The sequence below is a fragment of the Halichoerus grypus genome, chromosome 1 (assembly GCF_964656455.1).
Source record: "Halichoerus grypus chromosome 1, mHalGry1.hap1.1, whole genome shotgun sequence".
In the NCBI taxonomy this organism is placed as follows: domain Eukaryota; kingdom Metazoa; phylum Chordata; class Mammalia; order Carnivora; family Phocidae; genus Halichoerus; species Halichoerus grypus.
In genome coordinates this window covers 13,471,813-13,495,562 of record NC_135712.1, presented here as the reverse complement: position 1 = coordinate 13,495,562, position 23,750 = coordinate 13,471,813, and the positions used below count along the sequence as shown (strand labels likewise).

Below are 23,750 nucleotides of genomic sequence, written 5' to 3'. Positions count from 1 at the left end.
TGTCTAGCAATCATGTTAATGAGTGCCAGTGCGCGGGACGTCGGGGGTTAGGTGGGGGAGACGTCACATGAGGATGTTTGTTCGGAAGAGACTCATGGGTGACTTTAGCTGAATGACTTGTCTTTTTCCCAGATTTTATAGTGCCAATTTTTAGCATACTTGACCCAGCTTACCGCGGGAATACTCTTCAGTGTAGCCCCTCTCTATGGTGGAAATTTCTCTCCTATATGCTGCAGAGATGGAATGGACTTTCATAATTATTTTGAAGTTAGATTTTGCAAATGAGTAAGAGAGTATAGTATTTCAGGGGAGGCCCGGAGTCACTCGTTGGGAAGATTTCTGAGCAAATAGATTGGATCATCCAAAAGGATTTAGGGTGAGTTTTGGTGGCTGTGTATATACAGTGATTTAAAGGGCTTTCGGTTATGTGTGTCGGAGGATGCTCTAAATGCGAAGTTCCTGATTAGGCTCATACTATATCCTTGTGTCCTATCAGCTTAATGCCTGGCAAAGCCTTCATTTCCTGTGACACAAAATCTAAATATTTAATTATGTACTCAGAACTACTGAAATATCATTTAAAGGAAGCAAATCTTGAAAACTCATGTAAATATTGTAAGTGGAAAGAGAAAAAAGGAAACCAAAGCTCTGTCTAGCAGATTCCCTGAGCTGGCAGAGAAATTCGTCTTGAACTGGACCTGCCAGGACCTTTGTGTCTTTGGCTCTAATAGGGCCGTGGCTTTTACAAAAGTAGAGTATGGTCTCGTTTCTTCATTACCCTGTGTTAGGATTGCCTGAGGTACTCCACATTTAAGATACGAGGTTTTTGGTTTTTTTGTTTTTTTCTTTTTTCTCTCAAACGTGCTCACCCAGCACGATGCCAAAACCTGATGATTTGCCTATTGTCGATGGAACGTTGACTCTTAACATCAATTGGTGAAAAGTGTGATTATACCGAGAGGCTAATTTGAGATTCATCTGTTCATTCAAAATAACAAAGTCCAATCAAACCGTACAGACAAAACATCACAGGATAACACAATACCGCCCTCCCTAAGCAGGAAGAGACAAGCCTTGGGGCCCTGCGGGACCAGGACGGAGAGACACATGATCAAAGGGAGTGCGAGCCTGTATTTGGACGAACGTCCGCGCCACCGCTCCCAAGGCCATGACCTTACTCATTCATCAATATTGGGAAAGGGCCTTCTGTGCTCAAGAGGAATGCAGTGGACGAGAAGGAGCGCTTCTTTGTTCTCTTGGGCCTGACAAGAAGCACTGGTAGGGTCTTCAGTTCTTTTAACTCTTAGGTTTTCTTAGAGAGGGGAGGGAGGAGAAGGCGGATGAGAAGGGGTAACTTCTGCTCACATCCAGGAACTGTTTGGGATCCCAGGGCCTTCTGCTGAGAGAGAGCACCTATCTGGAGGCGCCCGTGATATATATCAAAGGTTTTGTGTTTCAGCTGGGTTTAGAAAATACGATTGGAAATATGAGATTTCACAAAGCTCTAACGCAGCAGCTTTGTGGAGTGGGGTATCCAGCGGTCAGCGGTGTTGATTCTGAAGCCAGACCGCCCGCACCCACGTGCTGGTTCTGCCACTTAAAAGCTGCATCAGGCAAATCACTCAGGCTTTCGTGCCTCCCTACACAATAGGGATAATGGATTATCCACTTCACGTGGTTGTTGTGAAGATTGAATGAGTCGATTTGTGTGAAGTGTCAAAACTGAGACAGTAAGTACTGAGCACGTGTTTACTCTCATTAGTTCTGAGCCCATCTCATTCATTCTGTGCCTGGGAAACCGAAGCTCGCGTTCTGTGTGCTCAAGGCCTCACGGATGTCCTGGGCTTATACTCATCCCGCTCATCCTTCAGGTCCTCGCTCTAAGCTCACCTCCTCCAGGCGGCTCTCCAGGCTAGGCCCCCCTGGTCATAGACTCACACTGCATTTCTGCTTTGCTTTCCGAGCACTTTTCGAACGAGAACTGACTTTGTTTGATATCTGTTTTCTGCACAGGCCACGAGCGAGCTCAGCATCGAGCCCGGTAGGCACACAGCAAGACTTTGTTGAATGCATGAAGGGGAAGTTGAATGAGCACAGCTAGTGTTAGGGTTGGCCCTTGGATGGAAGCGTTCTGGTAGCCAGCTCCGTGTTCGTTTTGGAATATTCCATTCTGTCCCTGGAATTTCGGGGGAGTGTCTTCATTGACTTAGTACCAATTTGTTTATTTTTCAGGTCACAATCTGTAGAGTGGCATCTTTTTAGTGACTGAACAGCTCTTTCATTTTATAAACAGTTCATTTCTGGAGCACTGTAGGAACTCAATAAAAGGTTTCATTTGGAATATATGAATCAGGTACATGCTTAACAAATTATTCTCCTGTTTTTTCAAAATGCCCATATTGTAAGTAAATCAGTGATTAAAAAATCATTTGCTTTTCATACAGTGCTTTTAGAGATAAACCTAACCCAAAAAAACCCTCTTGTTTCCTGCAAGATGCTGATGGCCTTGGGGAGTTATGTGCTTTTCTTGGATGCTTTATTCTTAGCTTATTGCTAAAATCCATCTCCACAGGCCCAAATTTCTCCTCCAGGCCTAATCCTGTCTGAGTTTGCTCTGGACACCCTCTGGGCTCCTGCTTCCTGATCTTTCATTTGAGGGCTGATGGCCCCCAGTGCTGTTTGCTTATCACCTGATTAATGACCTGTTCAAGCCTTTTCTGGGCTCTGCAATGCACTTGTCTTAGCACCTTTATTATCCTCGGCTCCAGCCTCTCACCTCGTCTCTGCTAGCGGTTGGTTAGCTTCCTGGTTAGCCTCTGAGCGGCCACCAAATGCTTGGGCACATTTTCCCACTTCCTCCTGCTCAGGGCCTGCCAGGCGGCTACTCTTGGGACGGCGTTTTTCGCACCAGAATCAGGGGCTCGACGTTTAAATGACTTGCCCAGGGCCACAGGCTGGTCAGTTAGAGAGCCTGTCTGTCCTTGTCCCCAGCTGCTGGGTCTTGCCCTGAGACTGTGCTCAGTGCCTCTGCCCCGGGTCTTCCTGGCTCCTCCGCGGCTCACACCGCCTGCTTTCCGCGGCCTTGAACCCCGGCTGTGCCTTGCGCTCAGTTCTTCACTCTAATCTTCCGTCTCCACCCGAGGGGCATGCACTCTGGGGTCCCTTCGTCTAGGCCTGAGGTTTGTTAGGGGCCCGACCTTTCCTTCGCTCCCATCCCAGTGTTCACATGCACACTCACACACACACACCCACATACACATGTGTGCACGCACACACACGTGCACATGTGCAGCCCCACCCCACCCATATACACACATGCACGCACACGCATGCAAGCACACACTCTCGCATACATGCACGCACACACAGGTACGCACGCACGCACATGCACACTCACGCTCTACGCTTCCCCAGTACTGCTCCCGGATGCAGTTGTTTTGAAGGCGCCCAGCAGCTGCTTCCCCTCCCCTCACCCCCTGAGCACCGGGCCCCGTATATTTGTTATGGCAACGGGGTCCTCCCTGACACACACCCCTCTGTCTGGGAGGGCTGTGACTGGAGTTCTTGGTGGCTAGCCTCCAAACCTTAGAGATTCCATCATTCAAGAAACGCAAGGAGAGTGTGGGTGAATGAGTAGGTGCAGGGGGGGCGGAGGGGTGTGCTTGGTAGCCTGTGGGTGAACCTTTAATTGTTAGTCCTGTTGGAGCTTGTTCTTTTGAAATAAACTAGAACAAAGGGCTGGTGCTTAGGGCTTTCCCCCTTGGGTCCTCTCAGTCTCTGGAGAAACACCCACCAACCTCGCCCAGTCTCCCCCTTCCCGAAGCACAATACACCCGGGTACCCAAGGTCAGGTCTGCAGAGCGCTGTGAAGAGAGACCCTTGGGCATTTCTCCCAGAACTGCCCAGTTTCCAGAGAAGACTCTGTGCCTGAACCCTGGGAGGCCTTTTCTGGGCTGGCTCCCTCCTTTGTTCCCAAGACACATGGTAATTTCCTTTAGTAAATTCCCAAGACACATGCACCCCCCCTCACCCGCCCCAGCATTGGCCAGGTAACCCGATCCTCTGGTGCCCCCTTATATTAGGGCACCCCCTGTCCCCCCTTTCTTGCTTGTCCTGACTCCTCTTTGAAGCTCCTTTGGCCCAGGAAAAAGCTGTTTCCCCCCATCCAGGGGCCTTTTTCTTCCCTTCCCTTTTTTTCCTGTGTTACAAGTTTACTCTGAACTTCCAGTCTGCCTGCCACAAGGAGAAACTCCTCACACTGCAGGACCGTGGGAAGAGCCTCCTACTTCTCTCTCCCCTCTATAAAGTGATTAATCTGATCCAGGAGCATTACTGTGAAATTGAGTATTGCCTCCATCAGGGGCGAACCAGTCAGCTGTCCAGAACCTCCCTTCCCCTATGTCAAATCTGACACTTAACAGAGCCAAATATTTTGTTCTTGGTGGTGAAACTAGTGTAAGTACAGTGCTTTTCACATGGACCACGGGGAGGTTTTCTGGATAACAGAGGCCTACCAGTATTTTCTTGATACGCTCACACTAAAACCTTGTGAATAGATTCATCCCTCTTTTATTATTCAAAGAGGTGTCTCTCAGTTCTGTGGTCTCTTGGGAATATTTTGTGGCCTCTTTGGTCATTGTCGATTAGCTGGGCAGAGGCTCTGAGTGGCCCACTGTGCTGAATGGGACTCATAATTAATTTCAGGGGTAAGGATGCTCCCTTGGCAGTGAACATCCTGGGTGAGGCCACTTGATTGTAGCCATAACATTCCTAGGACTGATCTCCTAGGAAGGGGAAAAAATCCCAAAAGCTACTTTTAAAGAATTAATAAACTTTATTTTTTACAGCCGTTTTAGGGGTTACAGAAAAATGTGCTGAAACTGTCGAGTTCCCACATGCCTTCCCATCCCCCCTTCCACATTGTTTTCCCTGTTAATATCTTGTTAATAGCGCAGGACATTTGTTAGGATTGATGAACTGATACTGATACATCATTAGTAACTAAGGTCCACAGTTTACATTAGGGCTCGCTCCAGTGGTGTATAGTTCTGTGGGTTTTGACAAATGCATGATGTCAGTATCATAAAGAATAATTTCACCACCTATATAAAAAAAATATGCTCCAGGGCGCCTGGGTGGCTCAGTTGGTTAAGCGACTGCCTTCGGCTCAGGTCATGATCCTGGAGTCCCGGGATCGAGTCCCGCATCGGGCTCCCTGCTCAGCAGGGAGTCTGCTTCTCCCTCTCCCGCTCCCCCCTCTTGTGCTCTCTCTCTCTCTCACTCTCTCTCTCAAATAAATAAAATCTTAAAAAAAAAAAAAAAAAAAACAAAACTCAAAAAAAAAAAAAAAAATATGCTCCACCTATTCAACCTCCTCCTCCTCCCTCAGGCTGTCAGGGATCTTGTTACTGTCTCCAGAGTTTTGTCTTTTCCAGAGGATCTATGGTTGGAATTACACAGTGTGTAGCCTTTTCAGACCGGCTTCTTTCACTTAGAAACATGCATTTGGGGCACCTGGGTGGCTCAGTCGGTTAAGCGTCTGCTTTTGGCTCAGGTCATGATCCCAGGGTCCTGGGATCGAGTTCCGCATCGGGCTCCCTGCTCAGCGGGGAGCCTGCTTCTCCCTCTGCCCTTGCTCCTCCCTCCCTGCTCATGCTCTCTCTCTCTGTCAAATAAATAAATAAAATCTTTAAAAAAAAAAGAAACATGCATTTGGCTTCCTCCTTGGCTTTTCATGACTTGATAGCTCATTTCTTCTCATTGCTGAAGAACATTCCATTGTCTGGGTGGACCACCGTTTGTTTATCCATTCACCTACTGGACAGGTTGGTTGCTTCCAAGTTTTGGCAATTATGAATAAAGCTGCTAGGAACATTTATGTCCACACATTTTTGACTCTTTTGAGCAAATACCTAGGCAAAAAGGACTTCTAAAAATATGATTTTAAAGCCTTTCTTCCTAACGAGTCAGAAGGAAAATGTTGTCCCCCTGCTTCTAGATATCTTTCGAAAGACAAGGCAGGAGGTAGAACTAGATGAAGCCAAAAGCAGTCGAATATTCCTTTAATTTGGGTGGATTAGGTTCACTCATCTCCTGGACAGAGACTAATGGAGCTCACCTTTAACTAGTCATGGAATCTTTAGGCAGTTAGATTGGTTATTGCTGAAATCTTTTAGACACATTGACAGAAGGGTCATACAGGGGCAAACAACCGGTGAACAGGTTTGTTCTGAGCATTTGCCTTGGGGGCTAGAGTAGGTTACTATGGGATGCGGTGGGTAAAAATGAAAACCGATTTCATTTTTTTCATTTTGCCTAATAATTACATTTTATACTTCCTCCCCTGGTTTTATGACATTTTCCCGATTTCCCAAAAGTGGGCATTTTTTTTTCTTTTGCATTTTTTCTTATTTTTAGTCTCCCATTTATATCATTCTTCTAATCCTTGTGGTTGTTCTCTAGGCTTTTATGGTCCCAGAATTATCCAGCTTAGCTTTATAATTCTTGGCAATTGCTTTCTTATACCTCACTTCTTTAAATTGTTTTTCTCCATAGTGTATGTTCTGAACCAAATTTCTCCTTCAGTGCCTTAGTGTGGCTTCCATTCTTTCCAGGGAAGGAGGTTTAATTTCGCTAGAAACAAACTGTGGCCTTCCTTTAGATTTAAATAGCACTGCTGCTTTATAATCAGTTTTCACAGGGTAACAGTTTGGGCTATTGCTGGCCCACTGTTTTGTGTGCGCATGCAGGTTTTTTGGAATTACCGTATATGCTTGAATATAAGGTCAGATTAGAGCATGTCCTGGTTCTCCTCCGAAAAGAGGAAGTGTCTCACCTGGACTCACTTATGACTCAGGAAGCTCGAGAAACCTCCCAAGGAAATGGATAGAAGGGGAGGCCAGGACGTTTTACATGGCTTTAATAATAACTTCTAGCGATATGACCTCACCATTGTGAGGGCTTGGGAGACAACTCTAAAAACAATTCACTGAGTGGTTAAGTTATATAGAGATTTTAAATGGGCGCTTATTATTTACATGGCTTGTGATAAGATTACCAGCAAGAGATTTAAAAAGTGTTTTGTGACAAACATCCAGTCAACTTTAAGATCATGCTACTCTGGTAATACGGCACGAAGACTGTCAGCCTCGTCCTGGCTGTGACAAGTTTCAGTGACACTGTTTCATGAACTGTGAAGGTGTGGGAATAATATTTCTAAAGTTAATGTTATGGCATATGCTCTTAAACATGATAGTGCAGCTTTGTAGATAGTCGTTTGATCATTCCATTGCATTTTAAAAATTTATATACTTTTGTTTTCCAAAAAGCCTTTACTGAGGGACAGAGTCTTCCCATTGGAAAAATGAGGGGAAGATTATTGTATATTTGGGGTCATCCTGCATTTGGACATACATGATACCCTTTAAAGGCTGACATAGTTTTTTTTTTTTTTTTTAAGATTTTTATTTATTTATTTGACAGAGAGAGACAGCGAGAGAGAGAACAGAAGCAGGGGGAGTGGGAGAGGGAGAAGCAGGCTTCCCGCAGAGCGGGGAGCCCGATGCGGGGCTCGATCCCAGGACCCTGGGATCATGACCTGAGCCGAAGGCAGACGCTTAACGACTGAGCCACCCAGGCGCCCCAAGGCTGACATAGTTTATAATAGTCTGTGTATTGTTTCAGCTGGATCCAAGTGAAAGGATCCAGTTCTTCCTCCCACCTCCCAGTTGGTGGGTGCATGTGGATTGGGGGATATCCATATTCCCTAGCTGCAAGTTTCAACTCAGACCTCCTTGCTCATCCAAGTGTCCAGCCCTAACACTACCAGCCGCCTTCCAATTTTGAAAGATATTGGACGCTTTTTAAAAGAGCTCACCTTTTTCTGCACTTGACTTCTTCCTATCTTGAAATGCTTCCCAATGCTTCCCTTCCTTGTTCCTGGGACAGCAGTGTCCCTGACTTCCCTCCTCTCCCCCACATTCTCTCCCTGGGCAGTCTCATGTCCTTTCCAGACTCAGCTTCCCCTCCCCGCCATACTGAAGTTGAAAATTGGTAGTTTGCAGGCCATGTCTTGCCAGCAAGGTTGGCCCATGCAGCGGTGGTTATTACTGTTTTGAAATGTGAATTTGTTGCCAGCGTTTAAAAATTGGGATAAAATCCAGATTTCTAGTTCCTCTTGGAGAAGAGGATGAGCTGGTACGGCTGGGACCGAGCTGTGAGCATCTGTCCCCGTGAAATGGGACACTGCTCTCCATTTACTAAAAGCCCTAGCAACTGCTCCCTTTTGTCTCACACTTTGATGTAGTGTTGTTTGCTTATCATGATTTCACTATTCTGTTCTTTTCAGTAGAGATATGAGGAAAAAGGATTTCTTTTGCCTGTGCCTCTGTTCAAAAGTGGGAAAAATAAAAAAAACTGGACCAAAAATGCTGTGTGTTTCAAAACCGTGGAAGGGAACATGGTGTGTGTGTGTGTTTGTAAGAGAAGAATGTTCTTATAGATCTAATACTCAAGGTGTGTCTGAGTTGACAGCTTAAAGATGCTTATTCTGTAATCATCAACTTAGATGGTTTTGATGACCAAATGTATACTTTTGCCCACGTTTTTTTCTTCTGAAATCCAGAACGATCTCTTTGGTAATGTAGATTCATTTGTATTTACTGAGTACCTGGGATGTGCAAAGGTCCTGGGGGTGCAGTGGTAAGCAGGGCCGCCATGTTCCCTGCTGCCATGTTTCCTGCCGGCTAGGAGCTTACAGTCGGCTCGCACAGATCCTACAGGCACCCCACATTCAGCATGAACCTGAGTGCAATTCTCCCTTCCACTCTTCAAGTCCCCTCAGTGTCAATGATCAGAGTCACCCACAGATTGATTAACAATCTTCATTCCATCTGCAAACTTAATTCCTTTTGGGTATGTAACATTAACATTCACTCGGTTGTAATACCAGGCATTAGGAGCCAACATCTTTGGAGTCCGTTTTTCTGCCCACCATGATATCTGCTTGCTTAAATGGATGATCACCTGCCAATTTGTGGATGACACTCGGGCTCCATGCATGGAGTTTGAAGGACTGATAAATTATGTTAGCTTTCAATTTTTTTTTTTTTTTTTTTTGGCTGCTTCCTCGAGTCTGTTCCTTCCCCCGGCTGGTGTTGCTCACCAGCTCACAAACACGTGGCCACATTTGTATTTCCCTACCTGTTTGGGCAGCGCCTGTCTTGAATGATTCTTCCATTCTCTCCCAACCCCGTTTATTTAAATTCCAAGTTTCAGCTTTGATCCCACTCCTTCCGGAAACTTCTCAGGATGTGTTCTGCCCTCAGTGCTCTCTGTTTTTCTGAAATCCTTTGGCTTTTTCAGTCTGCAGCAATTAATTGTATCATATTTATAAATATTTACTTATCGATTGTGGAGTTTTGGCAGGAAGCTTTTGGGCTGGTTCAAAGTAGCTCTCAAACAGTTCGTTTGCCTTCAGAAGCGAAATGTCATTCCACGATTTCAAATGCCTATCTGAAATGTTCTGTGGTTTTGTTTATTTCAGGGACTTGAAGATAGAAAATTTGCTACTAGATGAAGACAATAACATCAAGCTGATTGGTATGACTTTTTTTTTTTTTAAGCAAGATTATCCTTTAAGTGTTGTGTTGTCAATTCTCAGTTATTTATTGCTGGATTATTGACTTTGAAAATTATTCATGGTCTATTTCTAATCCCAGACAATACTCTAGGCCACCTCCTTTTACTTCCAATATTTAATAATGGTTTTGAAAATGAAAATTAATTTTAATAATAAACATAATTAGGAAGGTAGAAATACTGTAAAGTGACCATAAAATTAATTTCGCAGCTACAAATAAGTATTGGTTGGTTACGTGTTCTGTGGATTATTCAAACTTCAGCTTTGCATAAACTCAAGTGGATCCTAATTTTTATAGGGGTTATTTTTATTTTGGTTAACCATAAAACTTCTTAAAAATAGTGGAAAATAGTTTAGTTCAGAAGTCCTACTCTTAGCTTAGCCATGGCTTAATTCCCTTTCCATGAATATCAGAGCGCTGAAGTCAAAGGGAACCCAGCTAACCTTCCGTTTTTATTATAATCTTTATCGAAGCCCCATTGTATAATTGTGCAGAGAGAAATCCCCACAGAGGGATAATTTAGAAGGAAGGTAATCAGAAGGAAGTTCCAGGATAGAGTGAGTCATAATTGGTTCATAATTCAGGGTCCATAAGCGAGTTCACTCCATGACTCATTTTCTAGAAGAATTCCTTTTTGTTTGCCTGTATGATTGCTCTTGGCAAAAGTCTCATGGCATCATTTTTACACCCAGATGTGAGCATCATCATTGGTTCCTCTCTTTTCTTTCTTTTTCCCACCTCAGGTGGAAGTAATTTTTTCCATCTCAATGGCTTGAAAAAGGCTTTATATTAGGAGAAAAGAGAAGGATCAATAGAACGTTGTGAATTTAACTCTCCTACCCGAGAAGGAAATTTTGTTTGGCAACTACTAAAAACCATCTCTAGACTCTCTGAAACGTGTCATTCAAATAACCAGTTAGATTCTCTGGCTCCCAAAACCGGACTCCTTGGCTGGCTGATTAAGCACCGCCGACAGGTGTTAATGAACGAACGTACCGATCCTTAGAAAACTAACAAGAGGAAACCATTTTTTTTTTTTTAATTTCCCTCAAAAGATTTTAAAGATCAGATGCTTTAAAATGGACAATTCAAAGAATATTCTTTTTATCCTGTCATTTCACTGTCGTGTTTCGGTTGTCCCGAGGGCCAAATACAGAGGCATAAAACAAGACAGACGTTGAAATGCCTGTAGGATGTCTTACTGGTCCTGGTTTCCGGGATCTGTGTCATTAAACAAAGGCCCGTCCTGGTGGGGGGCGAGGAATGGAGGAAAGAAGATTGTTGAGATTCTCTGGCAGGCTGACCTGTAACTTGTCTTCAGAAAACGTGGAGGTGACAGAGACAGGGTTGCCCTAATGGCAACAGATTGTAAGAAAACAGGCCACATGAAGGCCGGTTGTCCATTATAGTAAAAGTTCAAATAATTCAATTATTTGACTTAATTCCCCTGTGCACCATCCAGACTGAGGCTGAAGCAGGTCACCAGGGCGTGGGTTCCGTCTCCTAACCTGGTGCTGCTCCTGTTGCCCCTTTCCTTCCCTCTTGCCTCCCTTCCCCTTGGGCCTTGCTCTCTCCTTCTTCCCAAGCTATAGCCCTAGACGATCATGTATGACACTAGAAATGTACTGTGGAATGAACAGTGTTGAAAAGCACAGCTCTTTGTATTGGTTAGAAGTGTGCTCAGAAGATTCTGGAAGAACCAATCTCTGTAAACAGTGGATTCGTTTCTAAGTAGCTCACTGATTGGCCACCTGATAATCCGTCTTAGAGAGGACCTGTGCCAATAAGAGGAAGACATGCTCTCCATACGTGAGAGCCCACAGTTCCCCTTGAGGAGAGCGGGATGGTGGCTCTTTGGATTCACATGCCTCAGAGTCTCCTCCGCTCAACATGGCGGCCACTGGATCGGCACCCAAGCCCAGGACACCAAGTGGGTTCTGTCAGAAATGAGGTATCAGAGACCACAGTTTCCAAGACTGCTGGCAAGGAGGCTCTGATCATTGGATTTCCCGTTATTTGAACTTTTTATGTGGCTCCCAGTTCCCTCATGACCAGCATAAACCAAAAGGCCTACCTCACACCTGAAATCCAAAGAGACATTATAGTACCAGAGAGGACAACTGGGAATTGCCTTGTGTTTACCAATATCCGATTTTCCCCATTTTTTCCAGTGGGTCAATCACGAAGCTAGTGGTGGGCGCTGGACGGAGGGAAGACCCAGGGTCTTGTGCGTTTTCTTACCCCTGGGTCGGGCCATTTGGATCCAATGTTTCTATGACTGTCTTTTTGCAACTTGAAAGCTCTTTGAACCTTTTCTTCAAAGGAATTACCTAGTTATTTTTCAAAGATGGATTATAGCTATTTCCATTTCCTCCTATAATAGTTTTCCTTCTTTGGAATAATTTGATTTAAGTAAATTTACTTAAGCCCGGTCCGCCATGTTTCAAATAAACTAGAGCTAACTGGGAATAAGATCTGATTTAATCAAGATTTTTTTTTCCCCCTTTCAGAAAAAGTGGTCTGATGTTTGATTGTTTAGAACAGTTTTGTACTTCAATTTCCCACAGCAGCGTTCCCTGGGGCATTTTGTGAGATTCATTTTGCGGCTCTCTGAGGATAGTGGGCTTCTCTACTTACCAGATCTAATTGGGGCAGACCTGGGTAACACCCCGGGAAGCGGACTTCTCTCTAATTTCACCGTTCTAATTATAGGCACGTGTGTAACATTTTAATAATTACCCTTATGGGTGTGAACAGGACTGGTTATTTCTCTACAATATATTTTAAATGAAACCCTTCTGGTGAGGTCAACATTAAGTCATTTAAAATGCAGATCTTCTCTCCTTCCTCACCAGATCAGCTGCTAATTTAACTTCTTGAAACTGTGCTTGAGACAAGGCAAGGCACTGTGTTCTCCAGCTTGCCTGGAAGCAGGGAGGGGCGGGGTGGGGGGTGGTGGTGGCAGGATAGAGGGTGGGGGGGTGACCTGGTCTCTTATCTCGCCCTGCCCTCTTGGTGTCCAGCAGTTCTTAACAGACCCCAGTCCAGGAGTGGAGGGAGCGACCTGAAGGAGGCAGTCCTTTGCTGTGAATGGCACCCCGCTGAGATTAGACACAGAGTCTTTATTTAATGTCAGAAATCTAGAGAGAACTTTACGGGACTCCTAGGAGATCGGGCCTCTAAAGTGACTGCGAAACTTCCCTTTAAATGTTGCCCCCCAAACAATGTAATCTTTATTCCATGGTGCTCTTTATGCATTTGTTGTTTTATTAAAATTCCTTTAGGATGATTTGCAGACCCAACATACTTAAGCAACCATCCAATTTCAAGCACGCTATGATTTTTCCTCTTACAAAAATATTCGCCCTCCCCCTTTTTTCCTGTGTCAGCGATCTACAGGGGTCTGAGAGGTCTGAGAACAGGGGCCCTCACATCCTTTGGCACAGAGATCTGCTCTCTGTAGGGGCCTTCTTGGGCAGGTTATGTGGGACCTACTGGTGTGGACTGGGGGGGAGGGGCGTAGGGGGGGAGGAAACAGGGGCTGGGTGGGGGGGAAGAGTAGGGAGCAAAAGGAAGTTACGAGAAAAAAAACATGGAATCATAAAAAAACAAAAGCAAAGGAAGAGTTACATGTGTCCACATGCAGCATCCCCTGGTGGTTTGCCATTCCTTAGGGTAGGTTCTGGTTCTCCATCTCCAAGCCCAGAGCCTTGAAGAGTTTTTGGAGCTCTGTCTTGGGGAGGGGGCTCTGTTTGGGAAAGCTCCTTCACGACACAGTCTCAGCCAGCGACTGTGGGGAGAATTTCTAGTGGTGCATCTTGACCCGTGGTGTGAGTCCCTTGATGGACTTAGAGTCAACTTCACGCCCCGTCCTGTGTTTCTCTGTTCCCGAGCTTTCCTGAGCGGTTATAGCGGTCAGGCGCTTGCAAGTGGAGGCACGTTAGTCCAGGAGAAAACGCAGTAATGAAAGCAGGTCTAAATCCTACCGGTTGAGAAAGGACAAGGGTTTTGTTCAAGACATGGAGCCAGTCTCTGCCCACTGGGCCCTCTGGGCAGAGTCTCCTGTTTGGGGGACGAGAACCGTAATACTCACGTTGAAGTTCAAAGGAGAAGCGATGATCTGAATTCTGGGGATCAGCAAAGATTGAGGAAAGATATCAGATGGGGACAGAACGCTGACAACTCTGATTACCTGTCAGTTGCAGTATCCTGAGGATCAAAAAAGTAAACAGGAAAGAAAAGGTGTACTGGACCCAGCGAGCTTTGGATGCATCGGGCTCTTCTTTGCTTTTCCCATTTGCCTTCGTCATCCAAGAACAAGGCAACGCTAGGAGGTCGCTTAGTCCAGTTCTCATTGCTGTCTTCCTGACGTTAGAGTTCCAGCCAACATTCAGCATTGTCTAAATGGTCAGGGGTATAGTTTTCCCTCTTCCAATCCCCACACTTCGCTACATGCACCGGGAGCATTTTTAAAAGACTTGCATGAAATTAAAACACTGAGCCGGAAAATGTCAAGTCTACATGGGGGGATCGCATGTCACCTGGGGTGACGCTGACCCTAGCCAGAGGAAACGGATCTTCCATCAGCGTTTCCCCACGTGACCTCTTGGAAGCCAGATTGCTGACTCCGAGGCCTCTGCTCGTTCTCTCTTCCTGCCTTTAGTCCTAGAAAGCGAAGCCTCTCTTTTTCCTGGATGACTCATTTGCAAGGTTTGATGAAAATATGTTTTGGTTCAACATACTTTTAGCTCTAGCTGGATTTTACAGTGAGGCCTGATATAAAATGTTTCCAGGCTCGAGACCCCATATCCAGAGGTTATGGTCTGCAGCTGCTTGGTGCTCCTTTGGGATGCTAAATGATGTGTCAGCCCGAGAGAATGTTTCCTTTCCTGCTGCCCTCTGGTTGTTAGTTTTTTGGGGTTTTTTGTTTTTTTTTTTCCTTCTTCTGTTTCACAGTTTTCTAATTTGGAGCTGGTTTTGTCTTCCCCTGTTTGCAGACTTTGGTTTGAGCAACTGCGCAGGGATCCTGGGCCACTCCGACCCGTTCAGCACACAGTGTGGCAGCCCAGCCTACGCCGCACCTGAACTTCTCGCGAGGAAGAAATATGGCCCCAAAATCGATGTCTGGTCCATGTGAGTGATGGAGCTTATAAAAGGGAACTGGCGTGTCCGCTCTCCCTTTCTTATGAAATAACCTTTGAGTATTCGATGACAAGGGTGTTGTATTACCGGCTCTGGGATAGATATCCGGCGATTCTTTGGAGCCTGGCTTTCCACCTCTGTTCCTTCTGGTCGGTTCTCCACAGACCACCAGAGAGGCTTTTGCCAAAATTCCTTCCGTTGCTGGGGAGACAAGAAAACAAAGTCCTGAGCTCACGGAACTCACATTCTGGTTTCACGAGTCACTCCTGTGGTTCCCCTGCTTAAAATTGTCCTGCAGCTTTCCTTTGGTTCCAGAAGAAAGCCGCATGCGTCTCCTACCCCACCCTCCGCTCTCGATTCCTCAGGCACGTTGGCCTCTGTTTCATCTTTCCCACCTCTGGGCTTTGCACCTGCTCTTTCCTGGGTCTGGAATGCCATTTCCTGGCTCTTCAGGTGGCCTGTCCACTCCCACATTCCAGTTTTAATCCAGTGCCCCCCCTGCAGAATGCATCACTGAGTTCCCTGTCAGAAAGGCCCCCACGATTCTGTCTCCTCACCCTTGCAAATCCCTCGCTAGCACCCATGGCGGCCTGACATTTTATGGCTTGTGAATCCATTTAGTGTGTGTCTCCCTAGTCGGGAAGGATGCTGCGGGAGGATGGGGACCTTATGGGTCTGCTTCGCCAGTGTCCCGCACAGGGTGGGCCACCAGGGGCAAACCCAGTCACCACTGAAGGGATGAGTTGGGGGTCGCTGCAGTGTTCCTGAGTCCGGATCCCCACGGTCCCCACGCTGAGTGAGCCCCTCAGCATCAGGTGTGAATGGGACGGGGAGCCGTGCAGGGTCCTGGATTCTGGGGTAGGGACCAAGTTCCTCACTGAGGGGAAGTGGGCTGCAGACAGAGAGTGGGCTCCTGATTAAGATGGAATTTGGCGATGAGGACAGCTTATTTGAGCCCAGAATGTGTTGATTCGGTACATTTCTGGAATTGCCCTGCTTCTCTCCCTTCTTGCTACACATCCCTCGTCCAGACTGGAGAAAAGCTAACATTTGCCACATGCTTGGTGTATGGCATGCACCATGGCACTTAATTTTCACGGTAACCCAGTGAAACTGTTACTCTCCGGTATCCCCATTTTATGGGAGAAGAAACCCATCGCAAGAGACATTAAGAAAATTTCTTAAGGTCACGGGGCTACTAAGTGGTGGAGCTGGGGTTTGAACCAGGCAAACTCCAGGGTCTCGAGATAAAGGACTGAATCCTGAGCCTGGCCGCATTGCCTCGTGGGAAGCCGTTCTCCACATCCGTTCTCTAGTGGGCTCCATGTTGTTTCCTAGCCCTTGCATGTGCTGTTCCCTCACCCAGGGATTCTTGTCCCTGCTCCTGTACACCTTCTCTTTCCCTCTTCTTTTCTGGGATTCCACTTCCCCTGGGCAGCCCTCCCTGCCTCCTACAGGCTGACTGGGAGCCTCTGGTGTTTCCTGCGCCCCGCTCCGCGGGCTCTCACCCCATAGTCACGGCTCCCCTGCCCGAAGCCCTGCTCTGCAGGCCGATGGGGCAGGACAGCGGGCGCAGAGCCGGGGCTAGAGAAAGGAGGGAGGGGAGGGAGGGACAGAAGCTACAGGGTCAGGGGCTACCGTTGGCAGAGGAAGCAAACAGAGCCAGGGAACCCGAGGGAGGGTCTAGAAGGGAAGGGAGCTCAGGAGGTTCCAGTGGGAGGTGAGGGGAACTGGAGCCCAGCATGAGATGCTGAGGATAAGAGAATTCCTGGGACGTGGGCGCAGCTGGTCACAGGTTAGTGGGGAGTCAGCTTCCGTTCCTAGGGAGGGCTGAGTGCTCTGCGTTAATTATCCCCTTTGATCCATAGGACAGCCAGTGAGGCTCTCTCGTGCCCATTTTACAGAGTAAGTGGTGGAGATGCACTTTGCACTCACGGCTCTTCAGCCAGAAGCCTGAGCTCCCGGTGACTTTCCCGACCCCTCAAGAGGAGGTGTGGTTAGGGCTACAGCTGGAGTGCTTATGGCCCCCGGGGGAGGGTGCTGGGGGGCCCCCAGAGTGGGTGGGAGTGGTAGCAGGAAGCCCCGGCAGAGGAAGCCTTCTCCTCGAGGTTCCCTGGGTCGTTTGGCCAGCATTGTTGATTCACAGGCTCTTTATTCTGGGCCCAGAGGGCCTCAGAATCCTTCTTAACACAGCCATCAGAAAGTACTGCCAATGGATCAGAGTCGATACTTGAGGTGAAATCCATTCTTGGTCCCTTTCAATGCTTAAGAATTCTCACACATGTCTGGTGCATGTAAATACTTACTGAGGGATGAATATAAATGTTAGAGTCTATAATCACCTTCTCTCCTTAACAGTTAGGGAACTCACTTATGCTAAATGGAGAGCTATACAAGGGACCATTTGTGCACCAAAAAAAAAAATAATAATAATAAAAAATAAATAAATAAAAAGGCTATGGAGCATAGAGAGCCTGAAAAGCCAAGAGGTTCAGAAGCGTGATTTAGCTGGTGGGGTGGGAGGCGTAATGACCATGGGGAAGAGAAGCCGGCAGCTGGAGAGCAGGCCCTGCTCTCCCGGGGACCGAAGGATAAGTGTCATCACGAGTTGTCATGGTGACAAGGCTCAGCCTAGGAAGGGGGACCTTTCCACTCCATGGCTGGCAATGCAGGCAGCTCCTCACCGTCTAGAAGTGTTGGTAGAAGGGAGGAGCCTTGTGGATTGTCAGAGCCGCAGGGGAGGTCCTGGGCACGTTTCACCTGCGTGGAACCTCTCTCTCGACCCCTTGTGCTGACTGTAGGGTGGGAAGAAATCATTTCTCCTGTCTGGGGAAATCCAAGGGGAAATGGAAAGCACCAGCTGCAAAAGGCAGCACCGCCTGAGGGTCAGGTGTAAGCTCACACTTTGTCCCTGGCCCTCCTGTCAAGTCCCTGGACTTGGGAAAGAAATCCACAGTTAGGGACCCCAGGTGCTCTATTTCTCAGTTTTGGGGACCCCATGATTCTCTCGTCAGGCTCTCGTCAGGCCTCACTCTTAGTCCTGGTGCCAGAGAGTAATGTATGGGAAAGTCTTTGACAAACAGTAACACACCATACACACCTTGGTCTTTTCAGTTGATTGTGGCATCGCTCTGGAGGCTGATGGGGGATCTCTAGGTAGACCAGAAACTCCGTGTGCTAGTGCCCCGTGGTGGGGAGTTGTGGTAGAGATTCTCACCCTGTTTAGCCATGAAGCACCCTGTTTTATTCTAATAAATGAAGCTTCCCTGGAGCAAGATTGGTTAGCTGACCCTGGAACATTCTCTAGGGGATGAGGCCACAGGACCCATGCCTAATTCACAGGGATGGCATCAATTAGGCCCCTTTTAAAAGCTGCTATTGATAAAGCTTAAAAAGCAAAAAGAGGCCACGTGAGGAACAGATAGCTTACCAGCAATTTGTTCATTCGGCAGATATGTGCTGAGCCAGGCGCTGTGCCGAATTCTGAGTGCACAGCAGGGAGTAAAATAGCCAAGCAGCCTTGGTCGGTCCTTGCTCCCGCCAAGATCATTACTAATGCTCACGTACCTCGGACTGAGTGACAGGCAGTGTTCCAGGGGCTTTGCAAGTATTAACTCATCTTGTCTGCCTAACAACCCTTCAAGGGAGTGCTCTGTGATCCCACTTTACAGATAAGGAAACTGAGGCCCGAAGAATCTTGGGCCCTCACCCAAGTGGCGCTGATAGGGGGTATAGAGCCAGGATGTGACCAAGCTGGCTTGATCTAGAGTTTATCTTAAATCGTCACTCTTTACTGCTTCTACTTCTACTATGTTGTGCTTCCTCTCCTGGGGTTTCCATTCTAGTGGGGCAGACGGTTTTTAAACAAGCTGTAAGCTGGGTGTGGGAACGGCTATGGAGGAAATGGGTGGGATGCAGTGAACGAGGATGGGGGTGGCCTCCAGAGGAGGAAATCTCAAAGCCAAATCCTTAGGATGAGTAGAACTGAACTCTGGAGAGAGGGAGGTGTCAGGAGGGAAGGCCTGAGACACAGGGAACAGGATGTGGCAAGGCCGGGGTGGGGGTGGGGTGGGGTGGGGAGGTGTGGGAAGGGGTTTGGGTTTCACCCTAAAGGTTATAAGAAGCCACTGGAAAATTATAAGCAGGTGGGTAACAACATGTTATGGATTGAATTGGGTTCTCCTCCCGAATGATATGCCGGAGTCCTAACCTCCAGTGTCTCAGGATGTGATGTTATTTGGAGAGAAGGTCTTTACAGGGGTAACCCAGTGCAAATGAGGCCATAAAATCCAGTATGACAGATGTCTTTATAAAGGGGGGAAATTGGGACACAGAGAGACACAGGGAGAACGCCGTGTGGGGCTGAAGGCAGAGCTCATGGTGCTGCATCTCCGAGGTAAGGAACACCAGATTGCCAGAAACCACCAGCAGCTCTGGGAGCAGCATGGAACAGGTCCTCCCTCCCAGCCCTCAGGAAGAACCAACCCTGCCGACTCTCTCGGCTTGGACTTCGAGCCTCCAGAACTGTGAGAAAATCAATTTCTGTTGTTTAAGCTCTGGAATCTCGGGAAAGGCCAGAAGTAAACTGATGAGTAAAAACTCTCCACTCCAGATCCCACGAGCCATTCTCCTTCCCAGGAAGTATGAAGTATGAAGTGATTCCTGTCTTGAATCAAGTTCACTAACAGACGAATAAAGTAGACTAACGGAATTCTTGGTCATCGCTTACCCAACGGAGCATAAGCCTCCATCAGCCACCCAGTCACCATGGTTCGATGTAAATCCAAATTCTCAAGCATTGCTGCTCCCTGTAGGTAAGAAGTTACTGGCTGTATGAAAACCAGAAACAAAGAAAGCCACAAAATACGCAGAATTTCATTCACGCAATGGTGGAAGAGTCCCCCGGGAGTAAGAGACGGCGAGCCCTCGTGCACAAACGCTTTTCGAGAAGCATCTGCATCATGTTTACTAACCTTTCAGTGGGCAAAGCAGCCTGCATGGCCAACCTGGAATCAAGGGGAGAGAAGGAAATTTCCACCCTGTGATGGGGGGAGTGGTAAGGAATGTGTGGGCTTTGGGTTTTTGTTTTGTTTTGTCTTGCAATCGAACACACTTACCTACTGCTATGGACTGAATTGAAGCCCCCCAAAATCCATACGTTGAAGCCCTAATTCCCCAGCATGACATAATTGGAAGTGGCGCCTTTGTGAGGTCATGAGGATGGAGTGCCCATAATGGGATAAGGGTTCTTCTAAGGAGAGAGATTCCGGAGAGCTTGCTTGCTCTCCGACAGTGAGGACAAAGCCCGAAGGTGACTGCAAACCAGGAAGAGAGCTCACCACAGCCCGGCCATGTTGGCACCCTGCTCTCAGACTCGGGCTGCAGAACCGTGAGAAAACGTCTGTTGGCTGAGCCACCCCATCTGTGGTATTCTGTCATGGTGGCCTGAGCCGACTAAGACACCTACTTACCTACGCGTGTTACCTGTAAATAATTCCGACGTGTCGGGAGGCACAGCTGCAGAGCCGGGTCATTTCAAGAAGCCATCAGAGGAGAGCTTAATCTGCTTCTGAGGCATAAAGTGGAGTTTGCCAGGTGGAGGAGAGGAGAGGAAGATTTCCAGGCAGAGGGAACAGCATATGCAGAGTCTTGAACGTATGAAAACCTGATTACTATCATTCTCGATCCTGGAGAAAATGAAAAACTTCAGAACCTTCTTTAAGAGATTAATTTTCCAGCGCTTTGGGGTGTTGTGTCTGAGATACTGGTCAGGTTTCTGTTTGGTGCCCACGACTTTGCTGGCAGAATTGGAAATGGAAAACCCAAAGAGAATTTAATTTAAAAGGCCGTTTAAGGAAGAAAGCGAAAATGGAACCAATTTTCTTTCAGGGTCAGACATTGGTATTATAAAACATCCCTTTTTATTGTTCTGAAACCACAGAATGAAGAATTCACTTCTCAAATCAAAAGGAAACTTCTGCCTCCGGAGGTTTGGACCTTGAGGGATGGATGGGGCCTTTCTCCAAGACTTCTGGGACTGACTTGGGAAGAAAACCAGCTTGTCACTCGCGGAAACCTTTGGAAGGAGAGCTCTTTCCACGAATGGGGCCCCCAGGGCCCTCCTCCTCTAGTGAATCAGGCATTAACAATGTCAGTAGGAAATGGTATATGCTGTCTTGGGGCTTTTCCACTATTTTCAGTGGTCTTCATTTTCATATACGAATATCTTCCAAATCATTCGCGTCTTACCTTTAATCGAGATGACTGGAATATGTCCATCTCCAGTGAACTTTGAGATATCAGACATGAAACCAAAAGTGTTCATTCCATAGTAGTGAACCGTTTTTATGGTTAACTGACTTTTCCTCAGAGTGGAATATATGCTGATTAAAAAAACCAAACAAACACTAATGCAGATGTACTTTTTACAGAATAAAAATTAACTTTATTTTCAGAATATTACTGTGCTCTTTTGAGAACTTTGGTGAATCTCTAAGAGTAAGGAAAACAGAAATTGAGAGTCCTATCCCCAAAACATTGGAAATGCTATATCGTTTCAACCAAAGCTGCTCTTTGCTCTCCTGGGAGTACCTGGGGTGGGTGAAGCATTTATGTGAAGACCTGGTGCCTGGTGGAGGGTCGTGTACAACACACCCAGACCACCATCCCAGTCTCACTGAATCTCTTTTCACTTAGTGGGAAAAAATCTCTCCCCAGTGCTGTCCCTTCGGGTAGACAAGTTGGCTGAGGCGAGCCATCTTGTTTGCAGCCCTGCTCAGGCATTTAGACCTTAGACTCTGTTTTGTAAAAATACTACCAGATACCACCAGCTACTGCAGTGGTCAAATGGGGAAGAATAGCATTTTCTCTCCATTTATACCCCCTCAAAATGGCAGGAGAAGGAGGTGGAAACAGGAGACCTATGATTTCTTTTGGGTAGCTTAGGGCTTTTGACTTTTAACAGAGAAATTTCCTTTAGCTTCTGAGGTTTTTCAGTTATCAAATCTCAGACTTCTTTTTTTTTTTTTTTTTGTAGCTAGCCTGTGCATTTAAAAATAGAAGAGGGGAAGGAGGAAGGGAAAAGGAAGAAAAAGTCTTAAAATCCACAAGAAGGTAATTTCATGTGGAACACAGTCCATTTTAAGGAGTGGTCATGAAGTTTGAGATTTTCCAAATGGACAGATCTGTTCCCACTCTACTTTCGAGACTTTATTTTTTAAGATTTTATGTATTTATTTGATACAGAGATAGAGAGAAAGAGAGAGAGGGTGAGCACAAGCAGGGAGAGCAGCAGGCAGAGGGAGAGGGAAAAGCAGACTCCCTGCTGAGCAAGGAGCCCGACTTGGGACTCGATCCCAGGACCCTGGGTTCATGACCTGAGCCGAAGGCAGATGCTCAATAACTGATTGGGCCACCCAGGCGCCCCTCCTTTCAAGACTTTAAATCAGAAGTTGTATTGAAAGTTGGTGCTGAAAGATGGAAAGATGTTGCTTTTAGGCAGAGAGTTATTTTTAATTTTTTGGAGGCAGTTCCTTTCTTGAAGAATCATACAGAAGCCAGGTGTGTCAGCTGGAGGTTCTCTCAGCTTCACTCTGTTATAAACTGGGCAGTTCCTGAGGATGCTGCTCACCGGCTCTTTGGGAACAGTAGCCAGACACCCCCAGGGACCAGCCCAGCTCTGTCCCTTACTTTGTCCCTGTGTCCTGCTAAAGGTGCTGCCTGACTTCTCCAGGACGGTCCGGCCCTCTGTTTTTCCTCTCTTGGATGATGGGTGACACTCCAGCTTTTCCTCCTGGGAGTATCTCATTATCTGACAAAACATGACGACCGTCATTGGGCTTCCTGACGTAATCCCAAAGATTCCAAATTTATATTTCATGGGGCCCCATCCCCTCATCTTCCTGCTTTTCTTCATTGTCACCTTATCTTTCCCTTTTGACGCCAGCATATTGCACGCTGGCCAGTACCTTTGGGTTTTCTATCATCCAGTAATGACTGAGCCTTCTTTCTTTCTGTTTGGAAAAACCCCCATCGTGTTTGTTTGTTGTGTCCTTCATTCCAGTCTCTCATCCCTTTTTTTCTCGATTTGTAATTCGGGGTGCCTGGGTGGCTCAGTTGGTTAAGCGTCTGACTCTTGGTTTCGGTTCAGGTCATGATCTCAAGGTCATGGGATTGAGCCCCATGTCAGGCTCTGCACTCAGGGTGGAGTCTGCTTGAGATTCTCTCTCCCTCCCCCTCTGCCCCTCCCTGCTCGTGCTCTCTAATAAATAAATTTAAAAATCTTAAACAAAAAAACTATTTGTGATTCCTGGGGGCCCCATGTCTGCCATGGAGATGTTAGAAAGTCCCTGGACCATATTTCAAAAGACACATCAGGAAATTCTGAACATATCTTGAGACTCCTACTAATTCTATGGGATTACAGAGGTTTATAAACTGCATTCCACATTTTTCCCTTGGTATTCTCACATACTTCTGAAATGTCAGAGGGATGAGATTTCTCTTTATCCCGATATTAAACATGTATGAAAAGCCTGGGGAGAGGAATGAAGACACTCGATCTGGTTTCTTCATAAAATCTCCTGGAACGGGATGACTCTTCACATAGATTTCCATTATTATTTGATAACAGGATACAGTTGTTGTATAATAATTGTAGCTTTGTATCTGTGGTTTTTTAAAGTTTAGTGATGAAGCAGCTGACATTTCTCAGGCACTGAGTCTGTAAAGACCCAGGATCTAGTACTTTCTGCGGCTTAGTTCATTTGACCCTCATATAACGAGAGGTAGGTACTGTTGTTACCCATGTTTTGTAGAGGAGAGACCCTGGATGAGACAGCAGGGTCCTCTTTAACGACTTGCGACTGTTTTTGCTGACAATAAACCTCTCCAAGCGAAATGAAATTCTGGAGTCAGTTTGGTAAAATAATCGGTTTTTATAAAAACCACTTGCTCCATCCTGGTTGG

General features: G+C 46.6%; 1 protein-coding gene across 1 annotated transcript in view; it reads left to right on the top strand.

Annotated features, from left to right (window-relative positions):
- The window catches only part of HUNK (hormonally up-regulated Neu-associated kinase), a 58,977-nt gene extending 44,199 nt beyond the window's left edge, over nt 1-14,778 (top strand). Inside the window, exons 3-4 of the mRNA XM_078059822.1 lie at nt 9,545-9,600; nt 14,639-14,778. Of these exons, the coding sequence (XP_077915948.1) occupies nt 9,545-9,600; nt 14,639-14,778 (196 nt within the window). The remainder of the gene's footprint in view (nt 1-9,544; nt 9,601-14,638) is intronic.
- Nucleotides 14,779-23,750: the final 8,972 nt, after the last annotated feature.